Source organism: Capra hircus, chromosome 18 (assembly GCF_001704415.2).
Source record: "Capra hircus breed San Clemente chromosome 18, ASM170441v1, whole genome shotgun sequence".
NCBI classification, from domain to species: Eukaryota; Metazoa; Chordata; class Mammalia; order Artiodactyla; family Bovidae; genus Capra; species Capra hircus.
Window position 1 is genome coordinate 9,219,765 of NC_030825.1, and position 22,862 is coordinate 9,242,626.

Here is a 22,862-nt window from a genome sequence, read left to right on the forward strand (position 1 = left end):
CCTTTGCACACTTACACACTTTTTCAAGAATAGTTCAACTGTAAACCTCTTCCCCTAAGCCTTCTCAGGTGCGGCAGGAGTTAAGTGCCACTTATTTCATGTCTTTATAACAGTTTACTTCCATTTTAACATTAATGCCCACTGTATTTTAGTCTTGTCAATTCTAGCTCCCAAGTGTGACAGATTCGTTTTATATAAATGATAATATACAGAACATCTGTGTGCTGCTGCTGTGTCGCTTCAGTCGTGTCCGATTCTGTGCGACCCCATAGACGGCAGCCCACCAGGCTCCCCCGTCCCTGGGATTCTCCAGGCAAGAACACTGGAGTGGGTTGCCATTGCCTTCTCCAATGCATGAAAGTGGAAAGTGAAAGTGAAGTCGCTCAGTCGTGTCCGACTCTTAGCGACCCCATGGACTGCAGCCCACCAGCCTCCCCCGTCCCTGGGATTTTCCAGGCAAGAGTACTGGAGTGGGGTGCCATGTGGCTATTATTATTATTACCTGCATTCCTTTCTCCATGAGGTCAGGTCAGCTCCCTGAGGTCAGGAGCTATGATTTCCCGCTTTTCTGCCTGTCATACCCTATATGACACCAGCCTCTGCTGTTTAGTAGAACTTTGAGGAAGTTACAAATCCTGTTAAGTGTTAATGGCATAATTTATGGTCTTTGTTTAGCAATGAAGTGTTTGCTCCTGGAGTCCCAGGGAGGCTCACCCCCTGCTCCCTACATCCTGTGTCCCGCTCCCCCACACCCCGCCCCAGTGCTTGTCCCTGGAGGAGGCAGCTGCCGCCTTTGCTGGGACTTTGCCACCCTGAACCCTGCTATCCAAGATTTCCACATTATCTGCTCAGCTTATCACCATGGCTAATTAGAGGCACCATTTAAAAGTTAGCTTAATTGGAAAACTGCAAAGTAATTTAGATATGATAACATTATCTCCAAAAGGGAAACATTAACTCATTTTAGGCCATAATTTTAGTAGAAGATACAGAATTGCGAAATAAGGCTGCTGTGGTTTTTTTAATTTTTATTTATTTTTTTGGCTGTACTGCATGTCACGCAGAACTTCCCTGACCAGGGATCGAACCTATGCCTCTTGCAGTGGAAGCGCAGAGTCTTAACTACTGGACCAGCAGGGAAGTCCGAGGCTGTCTTTTTTTTGTTTTTAATGATTTTATTTATTTATGTTTATTTTTGGCTGTGCTGGGTCTCTGTTGCTGCACAGGCTTTTCTCTAGCTGTGGCAAGTGGAGGCGACTCCCAAGCTGTAGTTTAAAGGCTTCTCATCACGCTGGCTTCTCTTGTCGCAGAGCCCGGGCTCTCGAGCTCCAGGGCTTCAGCAGCTGCAGCTGCCGGGCTCTAGAGCACAGGCTCAGCGGTTGCGTCAGCTGGGCCTAGTCGCCTCTCAGCATGTGGGATGTTCCAGGATCAGGGATTGAACCCATGTCTCCTGCATCAGCAGACAGATTCTTTATCAATGAGCCACCACCAGGGAAGCCCCCGAGGCTGTTGTTTTTATATCACAAGAACTTCTCCTTTTGAATTTAGCTTTACTTCTTGATCCCAAGACTGCTTTATGGATGTAACATGCTCCATGGAAAAGTGGCCTCAGGGAAGTGTAGCCTCCTCTTCCTGCCTCCTTCTCCAGATGATCAGGTAAGAGGATCCCATGTTCAGTCACCTACCCCTGCCTTGTTGTGTGATTTCTGGCCCAGGGCTACAACCTCAAAAGCTTCAGTTGCTTCCTCCATAAAGTTCAGTTCATTCAGTTGCTCAGTTGTGTCCAACTTTTTGCAACCCCATGGACTGCAGCACGCCAGGCTTCCCTGTCCATCACCAACTCCCGGAGAGAGTAGCTTCCAGTTCAGTCGCTCAATTGTGTCCAACTCTTTGCGGCCCCATGGACTATGCAAGTCCATGGAATTTTCTAGGTCAGAATACTGGAGTGGACAGTCTTTCCCTTCTCCAGAGGATCTTCCCAACCCAGGGATCGAACCCAGGTATCCCGCATTGCAGGTGGATTCTTTACCAGCTGAGCCACAAGGGAAGCCCTGCTCCATAAAGAGGGGACAGTAATAATGCCTGCTGGGTCTGGGCCAGGATAAGAAAATATGGCTGGTGAGCACAAAGCACAAAGCGGGGCACACATCTGGGAAGGCCCGTCCTTCCCCCTTCCCAAGGGAGGAGACCATGCCTTCTTGCTCCCCCTGAGAGCTTCTCAGACCCTCCAGAGGGCAGACGGTGTGTGGTTCTGCACTCCGCCCTCCGCCCTCTGGGAGGGAGTCCTCTCCCAAGTCTCTGGATTGCTGCTGGAGGCAACATGGCCAACTTGTGCAAACATGTGTGTGACTTGGGAGGAGCTCCAGGGATACTCAACCCAGCTCAGGGAAGGGCCCTGCCAGTCAGCGCCTCCTAGAGTTCCAACCTTCTTCCTGCTTCCCTCTTGGCAACCCCAGCCTCCAGCGCTTCAAGTCTGAACAGTTCTCTTCCCTGCTTCCCTCTCTCTTGCCCACCGTTTCCCCCGACCCCTCCTCCCCTCTCCTGCATGCCCACTCCGTCAATAGTCTGGTATGAAGTGGTGTGGCCAGGCTGTGTGATGCCTCTGAGTCTCTACCCAAGCTGGGTCCCCTTTTGGCCTCTTCCCAGCTTCTCCATGTGGCCAACTCCCAGTTATCCTTCAGCTCTCAGGTCAGCATTGCCCCTTCTGGGAAGCCTTCTGGACATTCACTCTCCTCACCACGTTCCTCACCCTAGAGGATTTCCCACTCCTGCCTCTTTGTCACCTCTGATGTACCACTGCTACCCTCCTCCCCGAGGGAGGCACTCTATGCTTGTGGAGCAGATGAATATGCGAATGGATAAATGCATGGATACTTGGGCTATTTGCATTTTTACCACTGTGAACCACGTGCTTCTCTGACCCTTGTACCCTCCAAACTGGCTTGTTGTGCAGTCATACCTGCTTCTGTCTGCCCGAGTCACATATAAATGCCATCCTGGCAGCTCTCCAGCTAACTCAGCACTGTCAGAAGAACTTTCCATGATGATCTGCACTGTCCAATATGGCAGCCACCAGCTGCACATGTCTACAGTTCAGTTCAGTTCAGTTCAGTCGCTCAGGCGTGTGTTCAAAGCCCAGTTCTGTGTATTAGGAAAGTTACTTAGCTCCTCTGTGCCTCACTCTCCTTATCTGTACCATGGAGCTAAACACCTGTACCTCTAGGGTTATTGTGTGGAGGACATGAGTTTTTATGTACAGAAGTATTAGAAGAAAGCCCAGTACACAGGAAGCTCTCAATAAATGGCCCTTATAGTTAGTATCTCTTACTATGTCAGTGACAGGGTCATCCATGCTTCCTCACCATCCACCAGTCCTGGGTTCAGCCTTAGCGGAGACTGGTATCCTTGGCTTCCTCTCTCTTGAAGCCTTCACCTTAAGGGGACTTTTGCTGCCATGGAAGAAGTTCTGGCTATCCTGATAGATCTCAGGGAGAGGGTGAGTGACGGGCCCTGAGACCACATGGAGAGGGAGAGAGGTCCAGGCCCAGCGCTCCTGGTGTCCCAGTCAGCTGCCAGCAGATTCCCAACCACTCCCGGAACCACACACAGTGAAAGCAGAGGACTGACCCACACAGCACTGCAGACCCCCAGAGCTGAGCCCACTGAACCCACAGACGCGATCAAAATGGCTGTTGTCTGAAGTCACTAAGTCTCTTTTTTCCATTTAATAGTGTTTTTTAATTTAATTTTTGTGTTATATTGGGGTAGAGTTGATTGACAATATTGTATAGGTTTCAGGTGTGCAGCAAAGTGATTCAGTTATACAGATACATCATCCATTCTTTTTCAGACTCTCTTCCCATTTAGGTTAGCACAGAATACTGAGTTTTAGAGTTCTCTGTGTTGATTTTCTGCTTTGTATATAGTAGTGTGTTTATATTAATCCCAAACTCCTAATTTACCCCTCTCCCACCTTTTCCCTTTGGTAATCATAAGTGTGCTCCCTATGTCTGTAAGTTTGTTTCTGTTTTGTAGATGGATTCATTTGTTCCATATTTTAGATTTCACTTATAAGTGATATCATATGGTATGTGTCTCTGTCTGACTCACTTCATTTAGTATGATAGCCTCTAGGTCCATCCATGTCGCTGCAAATTGCATCATTTTGTTCTATTTTATGGATGAATAATATTCTATTGCATATATGCACCTCATCTTCTTTATCCGTTCATCTGTTGATGGACATTTAGGTTGCTTCCATGCCCTGGCTATTGTAAATAATGGTGCAATGAACATAGAGGTGCGTATATCTTTTCGAATTACGGTTTTCTCCAGATACAAGCCCAGGAGTGGGATTGCTGGATCATATGGTATTTTTATTTTTTAAGGAAACTCCATACTGGTCTGCATGGTGTCTGCACCAATTTATATCCTACCAACAGTGTAGGCGGAGGGTTCCCTTTTCTCCACACTCTCTCCAGCATTTGTTTCATGCAGACTTTTAAATAATGGCCATTCTGACTGGTGTGAGGTGGTACCTCATTATAGTTTGATTTGGATTTCTCTAACCCACTCTAGTATTCTTGCCTGGAGAATCTCATGGACAGGGAGCCTGATGGGCTACAGTCTGTAGGATTGCAAAGAGTCGGACACGACTGAGCAACACACACACACACACACACACACACAATAATTAGTGATGTTGAGCATCTTTTTATGTGTTTTTGGCCATCTGTATGTTGAAGACACTGAGTCTTAGAGTGGTTTGTTACATATCAATAAATGACCAAAACTCTTGTGTATAAAGAGCTGCTTCCCTTCATATTCCCCTTGCCCTGTTCACTTATGCATTGGCCAGTTTTTGTCCCATTTTAAGGCATTTTAGAAATTGTGAAACACCTACTTTTTGGATAACACCTACTTTTGTTCTCATGTCTACTCTGTTCCTCAACCAACAGCTTCAAAAAGTGGGCAGCATTACTGGGTACTGGGCAAGAACATGCACTGACTAGCTGTTGACCTTATGAGTGGTGTTTATCAGAGGCTGGAGGACAGGCCAGGAGACAACTCCTACTTGTCCACTCTTCCATATTAGCAAAGACATAGAAAGCAAGGGTCAGGCTTTGTGGTTCCAGAGTGATGCCAGAGCTTCTTGGGAAATAGCACTGTTTACAAAGAGGGAGGGTAGAAGTTTGACATGAAGACAGCCCTGTGAACCACTGCACCACCTTTAACTACCTTAGGAAATGTATGTCCTGTGGGGTATGCAGACTCAGCCCCCAAACCGAAAGAACATCATGAGAGCCTAAGAAGGCAGGGACTGACTCTCATTAATCCCTTCTGTATCCTCAGAACTTGGCGTGTAGTCAGTGTAAGTTCCAAGAAGGCACAGAATAGTTTTCCTGCTTGGCTTGCTGCTGCATTTTCAGCCCGTAGTTGGTGCCAAGGAAATGTGAATTTGAGGACGCAGGAACATCGTACTGCCTGCAGCCGACACTGTGGGTTGCCTATGACAAGCCATTGCCTCCTTTTTCCTTGCTCATGGAATCCTGGTATGATTCAGATGGCAACATGCTCCTCAGGGGTGACTCTTGATGGATTTAAGGAACTCGGGGCACTGCTGTTCCTCCTTGCCAGGGACTGGACTACGGGAGATCATGTGACACTGTTCCACCAATGAGACTAAGAAAAATCTGCTCAGGTCATTACGGGAAAGAGTTTTCTCTAGCACAAAAAGAGAGGCAAGTGTTTTAAAAAAAATGCCTGCTATGTCCCCAGCTTAGCTACTTACTTTTGTAGTTATTCTGCAAGGACATGGTTCCTGGAGGGAAGGCAGTCATTCATAAGCAAAACTGAGCAAGCCCAGGAGTGAAAAATTAACCCTCTGAGGAAGGCAGCGGGGGAGGTGGGAGCCGGGCGAGATGACCCAGGTGAGCTTCCGAGCCCCCGCGCCCCCGGGTGACTTGATGTCTTAGATAAATGCAAGTCTTTGGTGTGTCGGCAGACATTCTGTTACTTTCGGCCAACACATCCTGTGTTGACTTGTCATTGTGCCTTCATGACATTGTGGCAGGCTCAGCGGTGCCCCTCCCCAGTTCATATGTTGAAACCCCTACCCTTAGCCCCTCAGACTGTGACAGTGTCGGAGGTGGGGCCTTTGAGAGGCGAGTGATGTAAAATGAGGCCATTGGGGTGGGCCCTCATCCAAGCAGACTGGGGTCCTTTTAAGAGGAAAAGTGGACACACAGAGACACTGGGGGGATGCACACATCCAGAGGGATGACCAAGCGAGAAGACTGTCTACAAGCCAAGAAGACGTCTCAGAAGAAATCAGCCCTGCCGACACCTGGGCTATGGAGTCCCCAGCCTCCGGAACAGTGAGAAAATTACCTGCTGCGCTACGTTGTGAAGGCAGCTCTAGGTAATGAATATGGAGCTCTATTGTAATGATCAAGTTATTATCACCATTGTAAAAAATCCTTTGTTTCACCATAACGTTGCCCTGAGGAACAGTTGGAACCTGAATGAAGGTTCAAGAACTGGGGCTCAAGAACTGGGGTTCTTCAGTGTTCTGTATATAATAAGGCCAACATATCAACCCAAGACTGGCCCTCTTGGGGTCCTCTACCCATTACTTTGTTCAGTAGAAACCTAGCAAACATCCCTCACTCATCGGAGCTGTGTGAAATTATCAAGCGTGTGTATTTTGAAGTCAGACTTCCTGGTTTTGCTTCGATCTCTTAGTAGCTGTGTGATCCAGGGCAACCCGGTTGTCTTCCCTGAGCTTTCTCATCCCCCAAACGCTGCTAAGAACGCTCATGTCACAGGATTATTATGTAAGGCCAGAGCAAGCCAGTGCATGCAGAGTGCTTCACCAAGTGCTTGACTCAGAGAATATTCTCCATGGATGGGGGCCACTGCTTTTCTGAATATACAAAATGGACAAGGAGAACATGCTCATGTTTTCACTTTATAGCTTCGTCTGATCCTCTCAACAAACCCCATGACTTGGGCGTTGCCAACCCTTTTGGCAGAATAAAGTGAGGTTCAGAGGGGGTCGTGTGACAAGTTACAGTTTTTAAATCATAGAGTCCAGGTCTTCTGATCCCCATAAGCCCTGAGCTCTTTATTTCTGCACCAGAGCTGCCGCCTTTGGCAGTGTAATTTTTTCCCAAATGCTCAGTGCATGCCAGACATTCTCCTTTAATCCTCACAGGAACTCAGCGTTCACAACCTAGGAATAAATAACTCTTGACATGGATACACGTGTTTAAACCAGACAGCAGAATAAACTGGCAAGTTATTGTGGGACAGAATGGAAAATGTGGGTCAAACAGAAATGCCTTTGGAGACAGTGGGGAAGAAAGGACCCCCACATTGACTGGGGGACAGGGGCTTTTGCTAGACTCTTGACTCTGAATAACCTTGAGATTTTGATGTCACTATACCTCCATTTATAGATAAGGAAATGGAGGCTCCAAAAGGGTACATAATGTACCCCAGAAACAGAAAAGGGAGGAACGTGAATCTAGCATCACTGGAAACACGTAGCATCTTTCCTTGGTCCAGAGTTTCTTAGCGGCTGCTGCACAAGTGAGCATCTTCTGGAGAAGTTGCAAGACTCCTGAGGGCTGGGCTGCACCTTCAGAGGCTCTGGGTGGGCCTGGAGTGGGGCCCAGCATGGGCACTGCTAAAGCTCCCAACCAGGTGATTGGAACGTGTGGCCACGGTGGAGCAAAGCCAGGCCAGGCTGCTCTCAGAACTGAGCTCTGCGATCCTGAGACAGTCTGGACCCAGCTCTGACACTGCTAGACCCAGCTGGTTGTACAAAGGCCAGCGCCTCTCACTTTTCTCACTCCACCCAGAGAAGGAACAGTTGGTTCTTTCTTGAAGCAACGTAAGAGAAGGTGAGGTCAGTAACTCATCATCCAACATTCATAGCAATGTGAGTGTGGATTTCCGGTGATAGCATCACCTCGAGATTCAGAAATGCAGAGGAACCTTCAATACTATTCCTTACAGTTCGTGAGTAAAGTTTTTGGTTCCCAGTGTTTATTGTTTAAAAGGGTACATGAAACATTTTACATTTACTTCTTCAAAAAATGAAATATAATTAAGTTGCTCTTTACATATGATTCTTTTTCTTGCTGGGAGATAGGGGGTGGTGAGGAGACTCGAGAACCTTTAGTCAAAATAAAACAAAATAGTTTTCCCTAAATGATCTTGCCAGCTTTTTTCTTTCATTTTTATTGTCGTATAGTTGATTTGGGACTTCCCTAGTGGCTCAGTGATAAAGAACCCACCTGCTGATGCAGGAGATGGGGGTTTGATCCCTGGGTTGGGAAGATCCCCTGGAGAAGGAAATGGCACCCCACTCCAGTACTCTTGCCTGGGAAATCCCATGGACAGAGGAGTCTGGCGGCCTACAGTCCATGGGGTCGCAAAAGAACCCATGGTCCAGTTCTTTGCGACCAAAGCAATAGCGTAACATAGCGTTATGTTAATTTCAGGTGTACAGAAAAATGACTGTTATACCTATACAATATAGCCACTCTGTTTTTTAGATTCTTCCCCATATAGGCCATTATAGAGTACTGAGTAGGGTTTCCTATGCTATACTGAAGCTCCTTGTTAGTTATCTATTTTATATATATTAGTGTGTATGTATCAATTCCAATCTTCCAATTTATCTTTCCCCCCATCCCACCAGTTTAAACCCATCAAGAAAGTTGTTTGTTTGTTTGTTTCTTTTGGTTCAGCCAAACGTGGAAGTGGAAAGGGAGAGCTGGGGACATAATCGGAGGATTAAAGATTAGCTGCGACACAGGGCCGGGGAACTGACCTTTGACCAAACATAAGTCACGCCAGCACAGCTTCTCTCTGTGCAGGAAGAGATCCCGGGCCCTCCCAGAAGGGACAGCACCGGGAGAAGCCAGTGCCATCTGAAGGGAAGGAGGCGTAAAGGAAGCTGCAGGGAGGGAAGACAAGGAGGGGCCAAGAGCAGTCCCTGAACACGGACGAGCATCTGTTCACTGTTAGCATCGCTCTTGCTCAGAGCCCTGCACGATGGAAATAATATTTGGCAGAAATAAGAAGGAGCACCTGGAGCCTGTGAGGGCCAGAGTGACAGGTGAGCATTTTGTTTAAACCACGGGTACTTATATGTTTAGATGTACACTTTTTTTTCCTGCTTATAAAAGTAATGCTTATTGTAAATCATTTTTGGAAAATCTGGAAAACTGGAAACGGAGGAGACATGATCCATATTCTAGGCATTTTCCCTGTGAAAATCTCGGTGTGCTTTTATGCATTATAACTCAGTTTTCAAGGGGAGTCAGTGGTTCTCACTACTGCCAGGAGAAAAGTCTCAGGCCTACTGCTATTGGCTCATAGCCAGTGAGATTATTCTGCAAACTGTGTTCTGTCCCCAGGGTGCAGTATTTGTAGAAGTGGGTGCATCCTAAATTAATTTCAAAATGATACGAGAAGCGTGTGCGAGGGCCCATTCCTATGCGTGCGTGGTGCGGGGTGGGCACCGCAGAGCCGGATGAAATTTCCTCAAAGGTGTGGTTTCGGGGTGCAAGCACTGCAGAGCAGATGAGACAGCTCCAGGGTGGGAGCTGCCACATAACCCTCTTTTCATAGCTTCCTCCTCCTCTTCCGCATGGCCACTTTCCTGGGACCATCTTGTTTAGACTCTACAGGGCAGGGAGTGGTCTGCACTCTGGGTCCCAGGAGCTGTGCTGAGAACAGGGAAGGGGGTCAGCTCAGCCACACCACTGTTTTGGACAGATGGGCAGTTTTCACAAGGACAAGACAGCAGTGCCCTCTGAGAGGCAAGTCACATTGGAGCTTTACAGCAGACGAATTGCCTTGGAAGGCTTTTGGAAGAAAGAAATAGCGTCTATGTATATTTGTTCTGATTACAGAGGTAATGTGCAACCTATATGTGTATGTATATTACACAGTTATAAAACTTAGAAGTGCAAATGAGAACCCAGAGGGAAATAAAAATCAGCAGTATTTCTTCTGTCTCTTAAGGACTATTAATATTTGAGCCTATTTTCTTTAAGTTTTTGAAAGAAACAATGTAGATAGTATATGCATGCGTGCTCTGTCCCTTCAGTTGTGTCTGACCCTTTGCAACCATATGGACTGTAGCCCACCAGGCTCCTCTGTCCGTGGGATTCCCCAGGCAAGAATACTGGAGTGGGTTGCCCTGCCCTCCTCCAGGGGATCTTCCCGACCCAGGGATTGAACCCGTGTCTCCTGCATTGCAGGTACCACTGAGCCACTAGGGAAACCCATAAGATAGTACAAAGATAGATTAATCTGTTGATAGGTAGACTTTATATATAAATACTTTTTCAAAAAACAAATGTACATTTACTATTAACTTTTTATTTTTTAAAAAGTGGATCTGTGATACCCATCATTGTATGCTCTGGGGTATGGTGGGCATTTTGCCGTTATACTCCCTTAGAGCTCATGTTTATTGACTGCATGTCAATACTTGGAAATTTTAGAGAACAAGAATCCCAGGACCTGAGATGCTGAACGAACCTTTAGATCTAAGTCAGTTGTTTTCAAAGGATGGTTCCCAGCCCTGCAGCTCGAGCACTCCCCAGGCTCATGCTAGAATCTCAAATTCCTGGACCTGCTTCAGACCCTCTGAATCAGATGCCCAGGGGTGGAGCCCAGAAATGTGTGTTTTCAGAGCCCTCTGGCTGCATGTAGGTGGGGGACCACTGCTGAAAACTGGGCCCCCTTCCTTGACAGGTGTGAAGCTGCGGGCCAGGGAGAAGCAGCAACTTGCCCGAGGCCAGGCAGCCAGCAGAGGACAGGCTCCAGCCCAGAGCCGGCCTCCCTGCAGGGTCACGTCTAATCCGCCAGTCAGGGTCTGCTGGCAGGCAGCTCGCTACACACGGTGCTGTGTGGCCACATCTGTCCAGGGAAGCCAGGCCAAGGCTCTGGCCTCACATCTGGCTGTGCATTCATGACTGATTCTTCCTTTGCAAGACACTTGAGCATTTCCTGACTCAGTTTCCTCGTGTGGCTAATAAAGTCAGCACATACCTACCACGTGAGATTGCTGCAATGACTACATGATTTAATCTACTGCAGCACATAGTGCTCAGTAAACCTTCTTAGGGCTTCCCTGGTGGCTCAGCTGGTAAAGAATCCGCTTGCAATGCGGGAGACCTGGGTTTGATCCCTGGGTGGGGAAGATGCCCTGGGGAAGTGCATGGCAACCCACCTGGAGAATCCCCATGGACAGAGGAGCCTGGTGGGCCACAGTTCATGGGGGTGCAAAGAGATGGGCATGACTGAGCGACTAAGCACAGCACAAACGTTCTTCTGTTGACGTCTGGGGCTTTACTTTCAAGCTGAGACTCATCTTTCCCTGCTCCTTCTCCTGTGTCCCAGGTCGCTGTGAATAGTCACACCCAGGGCAAGGGACTCGGCTGGCACTTTTCCAGTGCTCTCCTCCCGTTTCCCCTACAATTAGTCAAACTCTAAGTCCCTTTGTTTTATCAGATTCTCTCTGTCCCGCTGCTACTGTCTTCCTCCTCCCTCAGGTCTTCCCACCTCTCTTTAGCTTCTCCTCCCACCCAGAGTCCACACCATAGCCAGAAATAACTTTTGGCACCCCAAATCTGATCACATTCCATTAGTATGAGAAGAAGTAGGTCCTTAGAGACAGAACGTGGATTAGGAGTTGCTAGGAGCTGGGTGGCATATTCGGATTAACTGCTAATGGGCACAGGGCTTCTTCTGGGGGTGATGGAAATGCTCTTGGGTTAGTGGTATGGTTGCACAACATTGTAAATATACTAAAAAAAAAAAAAAAAAAAAAAAAAAACAAAAAAAACCACACCCTGAGCTGTATGCTTTGAAATGATGGATTTATGTTATGTGAATTTTATCTCAATTTTTAAATTACCAAATAAAAAAATTAATCCTATTATTCCCTGTTACACCCATCAAAAGTGTCCCTTTCTTCTAAGCACCAAATCAAAGCTAGGTATGGTCTTATTGACCTTGGCCTCTTGGCCCTACTTAACCTTGCAGCCTCAATACTTGCTATACTCTCACTTGAAAGTTACAGGCCAGCTCTTACTAAACAGCTTGCACACTTCTTGGTCTTTGAATCGGTGTCTGGTCTCTGGGTTCAGGTTTCTCCAGAGCTAAGAATTCAGGAGTAAGTCGTTTATTTGGGATGTGCTTCCCAAGGAACACTGGGAAGGAGGCGAAGGAGGCGTTATCAAGCCATTGACCACCAGGAGTCAGTGGAGCTGGATCCTCCGGGCAAAGTATAAACCACGCCTCACATCGTGTCCACAGAGGGCAAGGAAGAGGTGACCTTGGACCCACATCATCCCATCTATCGTCGAGTGAGAGCAGCTTCCAGGGGCATTAACTCTCCAGCGTGGTTCTGGCTTGTCCACGTCTGTGCAGAGCTGCTCCACAGTGAGAACAAAGCCCTCAGGTGAAGAGCTTTAGGTATTTGCAGAAAGCAGCCTTCAGGGAGAGCTGAAAGCCAAGGGGACGTGGGCAGGGCGCCAAGAGCACGTGCAACACTGTCCCAACGGCCATGGAATGCCTGCCTCATGTGTGATTTAAACTTTTCCAACAGCCCCGTACCAGAAAGCACAAAGAAACAGATGACGTTAATTTTAGTAGTGTTTTTCATGTAATGCCACATATCCAAAATGCTATCAGTTCAACATATAGCTAATGGTTTTAAATTGCTAATGAGATGTATTACATTTCTTTTTCATCCTAAGTCTCTGGAATCTGGTGTGCCTTTCACAATTACTGTACGTCTCAGTTGGGACTAGCCAAGTTTCCAGGACACAGTTCCCCTACATGGGACAGCACAGCTCTAGAATGTTCTTTCCTCATGCCTTTGCAAGGCAAACACCAACTCTCCCTCAAAACCCAGCGAGGCCACCTCCTCCAGGAAGTGTTCCTCGCCCTCCTGCTCTCAGCCCGCCTTGGAGTGGAGTTCTGCCCCCCAGCACCCCTGCCGAGTCTGCTGCGTTGCCTTCATCCCAGTGTATTTTGGGTGTTTCCCTTTGTCTCTGTCTCTTAACGGAGGAGGAGTTCCTTGGAAGCAGTAAGCATGGGTGCTCAGTTGTGCCCAACTCTGTGTCTCCAGGGACTGCAGCCAGCCAGGCTCCTCTGTCCATGGGACTCCAGGCAAGAATACTGGAGTGGCTTGCCATGCCCTCCTCCAGGGGCCTTCCCAACCCACAGATGGAACTTGTGTCTTTTACGTCTCCTGCATTGACAGGCCGGTTCCCACTAGCGCCACCTGGGAAGCCCCACTTGAAAGCAGGGATGATGCCTGTTCATCTCGGTATCCTCAGCGCCCACATAATGCCAGGCACATTCTTTCTGGAAGTGAACAGATTCCGTGAGTGGTACAGGGGCTGTATGGCCACTTCTTTGAGCTTTTTGGTTTAGGTCCAGAGCTGGAAACTAAACATTCTTTCTCTCGTCAGGCAAGATTCCAGCCTGGCTGCAGGGAACCCTGCTCCGCAATGGGCCTGGAATGCACACGGTGGGCGAGACCAGATACAACCACTGGTTCGATGGCCTGGCCTTGCTCCACAGCTTCACAATCAGAGATGGTAAGAGCACCGCATGGTTTGCCGTGGGTGCTGTAACAAATGACCACAGATGGAGCAGCTTAAAGCAACACACAATTTTAATTCTCTTCTGGTTTAGTAGCTAAATCATGTCTGACTCTTTTGTGATCCCATGCACGGTAACCCACCAGGCTCCTCTGTCCATGGGATTTTCCAGGCAAGAATACTGGAGTAGGTTGCCATTTCCTCTTCCAGGGGATCTTCCTGACCCAGGGATCCAACCTGCATCTCCTGTGGCTCTTGCAATGCAAGTGGAGCCTTTACCACTGAGCCACCTGAGAAGCCCCTAAAAGTTTCTAGTGGGTCTCAGACTAAAACCTTACTCTCAGAGGTAAGCAGCTGTCTTCTGTTCTTTTCTGAGATGGTCAGTCAGGTTGCCGGTGTTGGTGCGGCACAGCCTGGCCTGGTCTCTCCTCTCCTCTAGAGCTCTCAATGCCTCTCCTGTGTCTAACAGTGGAAATATAAACAAAGACGGTAAAGCATCTGCCTGCAACGTGGGAGACCTGGGTTCGATTCCTGGGTTGGGAAGATCCTCTGGAGAAGGAAATGGCAATCCACTCCAGCACTCTTGCCTGGAAAATCCCATGGATAGAGGAGCCTGATAGGCTACAGTCCATGGGGTCGCAAAGAGTTGGACACAACTGAGCGACTTCACTCACTCACTCACTCATACACAATTTAAGAGGGCACGCATAAGGCAATCAGGGCCCTCTGATTTGCAGGTAACATAAAGGCAGTACTTCTCAAAAGGTGGTCTGTGGGTTTCTGCATCAGAATCCCCCAGGATGCTCATTTAAGCTGTGCATCCTGAGACCCTGCCCAGGGCTCGAAGGGTAAGGATAGAGCATCTGCGTTCCCAGATGACCCCGAGCACACTGGTGGTGTTGGCCTCAGGCCTCCGTGATCTTTAAAACCAGGCAGTTCTAGTGCAGTTAGCATGAAGAATGGAAATTAGTGCCAAACCGGGAAGGAAAGAACCGGAGTAAGGAAGCAAAGACAGAAAAATGGCTCATAGCCCTCAGCAGAGGCCACTAGAAGATAACGCTTTCAAACGTTAACAGAGATCTCAATAATGAAGGCCGAGTGGAGATGCGGAAGAGCATATGGGAGCGCTTTCTTCAAGTCTAAAATTCTTTCAAAATTAAAAATTTTTATAAAGCAGATATGGAGATGAGTCAACCCAGGTCCCCCTTAGCGATAGATTTGATTGTTTTCCAATAAGAAACAAAGTCATCATCCCAAGAGGATTTGAACGTGTGAATTCCAAGAGTCAAAGTCACAGAGATTTTTTTTTAAATTATAGTTGATTTACAGTGCTGTGTTAGTTTCAGGTGTACAGCAAAGTGAGTCAGTTATACATATACATGTATCTACTCCTTTTTGTTTTGGAGAAGGAAATGATAACCCACTCCAGTACTCTTGCCAGGAGAATCCCATGGACAGAGGAGCCTGCTGGCATGCTGCAGTCCATGAGATCGAAAAAGAGTCGGACACAACTGAGCGACTGAACAGCTCTTTTTAAAGATTCTTTTCCCATATAGGCTGTCACAGAGTATTGAGTAGAGTTCCCTGTTCTGAACAGTAAGTCCTTATTAGTTATCTACTTTATATATAATAGTGTATATATACACTATTGGGCAAGAATTTCCCGAGATGCAGTCTCTCTTTGAAGCCCATCATTGTGACAGTGGATATGTGATGGGCATTTCTCTAATGGGGACGAGTTGTCAGTGTGTCTTGGGCCCTACTTTTTGGCATATTATAATTGCACCAACCATGGAAGCGTAGGTTATGCTACAGCGAGGAATGTGAAGAGTCAACATAACGTCATGTGCTAATTAATGACAAAAAACCCCACCAAACTCTAGAGGTTTCAAATTATCCACCAAAATGAAGGTCCCAGGCCTAAGTATTCACAGCCCTGAAGACCTGGTGGGGTCCCCACGGGTCCCCCCAGCCTCATCCCACTCCTGCGGCTCTCAAGCACCTGACTGGTGCTTCAGCTGGTGCTGACTCAGCCCTTACAGGAAGTGGGCTGTGCTCCCCAACCCCAGGTCTTGACGTGCAGACTCTGGGGAGACTGACTGGGAAGACCTCGCCCTCTTTCCTAGCCCACCTCCCCGATTCGTGGTTCAATTCCACTCATCCTTCAAGGGCTTTGAAAAGCTGTGGCAAGGGAATCAGAGATCAGAGTGACACAGCCACAGCCAAGGGAAACAGGCAGCTCCTACACTCTCCCCGAGAGCTCCAGGAGGAATCCGTCCTGCTGACCCTTTGATTTTTGCCCTGAAAAACCCACTTCAGACCTGTCTTTCAAAACATAACAAATTTGTGTTTTGTGAAGCCACTATATTTATGATAATTTGTTACAGCAGCCACAAGAAATTAATACAGGTCTAGAACCATCTAGTATATTTTCAAGTTGGTCTTGGCAGACTGGTCAAGCGAGGGTCCATGCTTTTCTGGAATGAGTGAGATTCTCTCCAGCGTCATCAGCACATGTGCTGACCTTCTCCCGTGTGCAGAATGGGCATAAGAGTGCTCCCTGGTTGCAAACCAAGTACGGCAGAAGCAAACACAATATTGTAAAACAATTATCCTCCAATTAAAATTTTTTTAAAAGATTTGAAAAATAATTTTAGTAAGAGCAAAAAGTCTTCTGTACCATTAATAATTAAAAATAAAACCATGTTTATTTCAATTACAAAAATGTTACTCCAGGGGCTAAACTGTTAATGTAAGGCTCCCAGAACTGAACTGGGTCCTTGGGAAACCCAGCCTGGGTATGGGGCCTTCTGGATCCGTCCTCCAAACCTGGACCTTACCTGGAGGGATTCCAACATGGTGGAAAGCATGGTCAATTGCCTGGGCCAACAGGTCTCTGGGTGATGCTGGACAAGGCGATGGAACGTTTCTGAGCCTCAGTTCCATCATACATAGATGGAGCTGGGTCTAGGAATACTTACCTTGCCATATTGTTGTGAGTCAACCTTGCCAAAATGCATGTGAGAGTTCACACCCGTGCTTGTTGTATCCAGCACACACATTAAAGGGACGGTCTCAGTAAGCCACCCCCACCCCCACCCGTCACATCCCTGGAATGGCTGAAATAAGTTCAAATAAGTTTCAAATAAGCCTGAGATGATTCTGCTGCTTCTCTTTCAGGCGAAGTCTACTACAGGAGCAAATACCTGAGAAGTGATACCTACACTGCCAATATCGAAGCAAACAGGATTGTGGTGTCAGAGTTCGGAACAATGGCCTATCCAGACCCCTGCAAAAACATATTTTCCAAGTAACTGTCCATTTTGTATCTAGTCCTGCTTTCCCATATCCCTGATGGTTGGGACAACCAGCGTTTGATCCTCTGACGGTGTGTTTAGGGTGGATGGGAAACTTCCCGTGATGGCCTTTGACCATGCAGCCTACGTTCCTCTGGATCACTGATAGCAGCGAGGCAAAGAGCATCTGGCAGATTGTCAGACGTCCTCCACATGGCTGCTGGGAGAGCACTCTGAAATCACCTATCAAAATTACAAACACACATTCCCTTCAGTCCAGAGAGGTGCTTGCTTGTTTCTGAAATGACAGACATACAAGGTTATTCATGGCTGAATGATTTGTTATGATGAGGAACTGAAAATAACTCAGGTGATCACTAACAGAAGAATGTTAAATAAATCGCAGTAACACTATACAGGAGAACACCAGGCAGACATAAAAGCAGTGAGGATGCTCTCTATGTACTGAATGGAAGATTTCCAGGATATACTGCTAAGTGGGGAAAAGGGGGAAAAAAGTAAAGTGTAGAAAGAGCATATAATATGCTGTAATTCGTGCTATAAGGCAGGGGATATCTAGGTTTGTTTTTGAATGTGCAGAAAGCCTGGGAGAAGGCAGGGGCGAGGTAGGGAACCAACGGGGGAAGGATGGGGGAGATTTTCAGTTGTATACATTTAAAATCATCTGGGTTGTGATGCATATGAATGCCTTACACGTTTTGAATTGTTGGCCAGGGAATCAGGCCAGTGGTCATCATCTCCTTTCTGATACGCTTTAGACATAGAAGGGGTACATTAGGGGTAGACTGGCCTGGAGAGGGAAGCTGGTTTCTGCTTCTCCAGAACTGACATCGTCTCTCCAATCCCAGCTTCCAGCGCTGGGGGCCCGGCAAGCAGCAGGCTGGAAACACCCATTGCAGACGGGGGAGGAGCCAGGCGGCAGCGGGAGGGAAGGAATTGAAAACCGCAGCTTGTGCGGCATCCTCGCTGTTACAGTGATTGCCAGTAGGGGGAGCACTCACCAGTACACTGGGCCACGTCTTCCTGCTTTTGAGTTTGCCTGCTTCCCTGGTGGCTCAGGTTACAGCGTCTGCCTGCAATGTGGGAGACCTGAGTTCGATCCCCTGGAGAGGGAAATGGCAACCCACTCCAGTATTCTTGCCTGGAGAATCCCATGGACGGAGGAGCCTGGAGGGCTACAGTCCACGGGGGTCGCAAAGAGTCAGACAGGACTGAGCCACTTCACTTCACTCTAATCAAATGATCAGTTCTTAACTCAGTTTACTTTCCTTTTTCAAAGAAACGAATTTCTTGGACAAAGTTGAGGTAACGAGGGCGGACTCTCATTCCTGCTCAAAGCAGAGATCAGCTGCTTTTCTAGTTTTGGGGGAGCCATCATGGGTATGTGTGTGATTTCTATAGGGCTTCTTAAAATACTTGAGAACCGTCCACCAGCTCTTGATGGCTCTAGTCGGGGAGACCTTTGGATGTGGGGAGCTGGGGAGGGCTCAGTGGGCAGCCTTGCTGTCCCGGCTGACTCCCTTCTTAGCTGATTGGGTGTGGTGGTGCTTTGGGTTAACTCGATCTCTGGAGTGTCAGATTCCTCAAATGACCAGTTGTGACCCAGCACTTTCCCTCCCTTAGTTGAAGTAGAGTGTTTTAAGTGGTAGGCAAACTAAAGCCATCTGGAGTAGAACCTTCCAGCTGAGTGGACACAGTGGTTGACTCGCTGACTTGCTTTCCTCCCCAGAGCTTTCTCCTACCTGTCCCACACCATCCCCGATTTCACAGACAACTGTCTGATCAACATCATGAGGTGTGGAGAAGACTTCTATGCGACCACAGAGACAAATTACATCAGGAAGATCAACCCCCAGACCCTGGAAACCCTGGAGAAGGTATCAGTGAATCTACAAGCAGCCTCAGTGCCTGACTTAAGGAATGGACCCTCTGCGGGGAGGCCGGGAGGCTGCAGGCACTCAGAGAGGAGCCCCCTCTGATCCCCTTGTCTCGGGCATCTTAGCACTAGATTCTAAGCTTCCTGATGGCAGGACTCTGCCCTGTCATCTCTGTGTCTGAATTCATTCCTAGCACTCCCGTGACAAAGGAACACAAACTAGGTGGCTTAGGTCAACAGAAATGTATTCCCCCACAGTTCTGAAGGCTGGAAGTCTGAAATCAGGTGCTGGCAAGCCCTGTTCTCTCTGAAGCTTCTAGGGAAGGAAACTTCTTTGCCTCTTCCTGCTTCTGGTGGTCTCCCCTTGGTTTACAGATGCCTCGTTCCCATCTCTTGTAAAGATACAAATCACCCACCCTATTCCAGAATGACCTCATTTTAACCCTGTTTCCAAAATACAGACACGAGCGGTTAGGACTTGCTTCAGCTTGCCTTTTTGGAAGCTCCAGGTCGAGCCCCGACAGTGTGGACAGCCCTCGGCACTGAGTGGACCCGCAGTGGCAATGTGATTGGATGACAGTGCTGGGCTGTCCAGGACTCCCAGCAGCCCCGAAGAGGGAGGCGTGGGGCAGAGAGCACAGGTGCACGTCAGCGCCCACGCGGAGGCCTTTCCTGGGCAGAAGCGGGTCTACGTTTTCGTGATCAGTAGACCCACTTCAGTTTTCTCCAGCTGCCCGTTCAAAGCCTTGATGTCTTTGCAACACATCTTAACGATCTGTTAGAGGGAGTGCTTTTCTTAGCCATGAAATCATGTCCAGCTCCTCTGAAGCTAGGCAGCATAGGTCCAACTGAGGAGCGTTTTCCACAAAGCTGCAGAGAGGAATCACTAGGTGAGAAGGAGGTAGCGCCCGACTTTCGGCTGAAGGTTGTGCTGTTCTCAGGGAGGAAGGGCGGACAGCTGGTTCCCTGGCCACCCCATTGTGCTATGGTTGTGGCCTGTTTGGAGTCAGGATCGTTACTGAGGTCGTTAGTCAATGTTTCCCTTTGACCAAATGCTTTTTGTAATCTCTCCGTTCCCAGAATAACCCTAGGAGAGAGGCGTGGGGATTTATGCCTCTGTGGGATACAAAAGGGGAGGATTTAAATGACTTCACCAGGGCCAGGATTAGCACTCAGGCTGCCTCTCTGCCCACGACGTTACTTGGAGCTCTCTGCGGTGAGGCATCGGGTTTCCACACCGAGGCCACCCGGTGGGGCCAGAGAGGGACAACCGTCAGAGAACACACGTAGCTCAGCAAGCCCCTGCAGCGTATGGGCTGCGGGAGCCCCCACAGGGTTACATCAGGTCGCAAGAGGAAGCATCTCCTTCAAAGGGAATGTCTGCCTCATTTTCAGGTTGGGAGACGTGCAAAAATAGCCGTCATCTCCCTGAGCCTGGAGTCAGGCAGCTCTTGGCGGGACTTCACCCTCTCCCCCTTTTCAAAGCAGCTGACTGTTGTGTTTTGCAGGTTGATTATCGTAAATACGTGGCTGTAAATCTGGCAACATCGCATCCTCACTACGATGCTGCTGGAAATGTTCTCAACGTTGGCACATCCATCGTGGACAAGGGGAAGACAAAATACGTGATCTTTAAGATCCCTGCCACAGTCCCAGGTGGGTCATTCTGGGGCTGTGATGAGGCATGAACACCAAGGGTGGCTCTTTGGGAAGAGTTCTGGTTTTGTTTGATGGCACAAAACTCAGCCCGATACTTGCCCACATGGATGACTCAGAGGACCATGGACTCGCTTTTCTCCTTTAGGAGGAAAGGGATGATGCTACGTTTCCTTTTGGAAGAAGTGAATCCCTTTGCTGTTCCAACCTCCTTTTCTTTCAATTCCTGTTCATTCTTTCATTAATTCATCCATTAATCATGTATTTATCAATCTGTCCACTGATGTTGTCATCCATCCATCCATCCATCATCCATCCTTCCTTTCATTCATTCGTTTTTTAGTTTTCTGACAAACCTCCATCTGTCAGGGCTGGGGTGCTCTCTCTCATCCCAGCCCCCAAAGCCAGGCTCCCCAGGTTGTTCAGGGAGCTCAGGCCTGCTGGCATCCACTCCAGAGTCCGCCCTCCTCCCTGGGCCTTCTAGACATTCTTCACTCAGGCCCGGGAGTCTGGCGTGGCGCCCAGGCTGATTGTGATTGCGCGTTCCTGCGGGGGAGAAGGGTGGGACTCCTCGCCCTTATTTGGGCAGGACCCTCTCGAAACCACACCCGGGAGACCAGGCCTCCGAGGGCGGCTGTGCGGGCTCCAGGGATGGTGCAGGACTGCGAGGGTGCTCAGCTAGACCTTCTGGTTTAGGAAGACGGGTTTCCATCCGAGATCGCTCCTGGCCCCTCCCTTATCGTTCTGTAGAGCACCCCTAGTCCAGCAAATTCCAGGCTCCACTGGCTGACGGGAGTCCCTGGGTCACACGGTGCAGTGAGTGCTCTTGTTAAATGGAACCCCCGTTAATTAAGCCAATAAAGGGATGCAGGGTCTGGCTCAGGATCCTAGAATGTCACACCTGAGGGTAGGCTAGCCGTTTGAGTTTGCCACCTCATGTTCCTGAGGACCGGGAGCCCCAGGGGATCAGGTGACATCCCCATGGCTCACAGCAGGTTACCTCCGCACCTGCTCCAGGCTGGCGCTCCACCGGGACTCACACCTGCCTCCCGCCTCCCAGGCCAGGGTGCCTTTCCTTCCCGTTTGCCTTGTGTCCCATCTGCTTAGTGAAGAAAAGACCTGCCCCACAACCCGACAGCCTGCCTCCCACCAGCCAGCTGTTTACAGGGTGCACAGGTGGCCACGGGACGGCGAGGACACTTGCATGGAGCTCATTAATGTAGCTCATTATAACCCAGCCCCAGGCCTGGGTGGGGAGGCCTTTTGGCCAGCGGGTGACTCATCCTCGCAAAGAACAAGGAAACCGAGCAGTCCCAAGCACCTTCTCGCTGGGTGCCGGGCGAGGTGCTTGGCCTCCTGCAGCATTTCCTTCAGATCCCCCCCTTCCCTCTAAGGGTTGTCCCTCCAAGAACAGAGGAGGTGGCCAGGCTGAGGGGACTGTGTCCTTTTGGCTTAGCCCTGTGCCTTTGGCTGTCCCAAGCCTCAGTTTCCCATCTGTAGAATGGGAATCATACCGCCGACCTTGACTGTCACAGTCTATCATATCAGCACAGGCACTTGGGCTCACCCCTAGGGGTTTCAGAACAGGCAATGCCAAGAGAAATTCATAGAAACCCCGTGAGATGCATGTCAGACAATGGGCCCCAGCAACATGTCAAAGCTTAACCTTGGGAAGCTAGCCCACGGCTCAGGTGTGGCTCTGCTTAGCCGCTCAGTCGCGTCCGACTGTTTGCGACCCCGTGGACTGTAGCCTGCCAGGCTCCTCTGTCCGTGGGGATTGTCCGTGGGGATTCTCCAGGCAGGAACACTGGAGTGGATTGCCATGCCTTGCTCCAGGGCATGGCCTGGGAGACTGACATACAGAGCCGTAGGCCCTGCCCCACAGGCTGAGTCGGCCTCCACACTTTGTCGTGACCCCCAGACGATCTGCGTGCACGTGGAAGCTTGAGGAGCATTGCTCCAGAGCGGGAGTCGGCAAATGTTTTCTGTAAAGGGCCCCAGCCTAACTATTTGAGACTTTGCCGGCTGTGTGGTCTGTGCCACGTCTGCTCGACTCTGAATCCTGAAGGCAAAGCAGCTGTGGACTCTGCAGGAGGCGGCAGCGTGGCCCACGCTCCAGATAAACCTTTATTTCGGAAGCAGGTGGAGGCCGGCTTAGCCCAAGGCCAGAGTTGCCGACACCTGGCCCTGAGGCCCAGAGGCCCAGGGGCCTTGAGCCTGGGGAGGTTTCAGACTAAACCAGCCCCCTGGGGGTGGATGGGGGGGAGGTCCGATCCCTGCCTCAGCCGCGCAGCAGCCCTTCGCCCGGTTTGCTGTCGACTCTCAAAGGTTCTCCTCAGTGGGGCAGGCTGAGGGGCTGGGCTGTGGGAGGCA

At 49.1% G+C, this 22,862-nt stretch overlaps 1 protein-coding gene across 1 annotated transcript in view; it reads left to right on the plus strand.

The window, feature by feature from the left end:
* The window catches only part of BCO1 (beta-carotene oxygenase 1), a 29,859-nt gene continuing 15,885 nt past the window's right edge, over positions 8,889-22,862 (plus strand). The window contains exons 1-5 of the mRNA XM_018061761.1: positions 8,889-9,130; positions 13,509-13,637; positions 16,821-16,950; positions 18,687-18,834; positions 20,342-20,489. Of these exons, the coding sequence (XP_017917250.1) occupies positions 9,067-9,130; positions 13,509-13,637; positions 16,821-16,950; positions 18,687-18,834; positions 20,342-20,489 (619 nt within the window). The 5' untranslated portion in view covers positions 8,889-9,066. The remainder of the gene's footprint in view (positions 9,131-13,508; positions 13,638-16,820; positions 16,951-18,686; positions 18,835-20,341; positions 20,490-22,862) is intronic.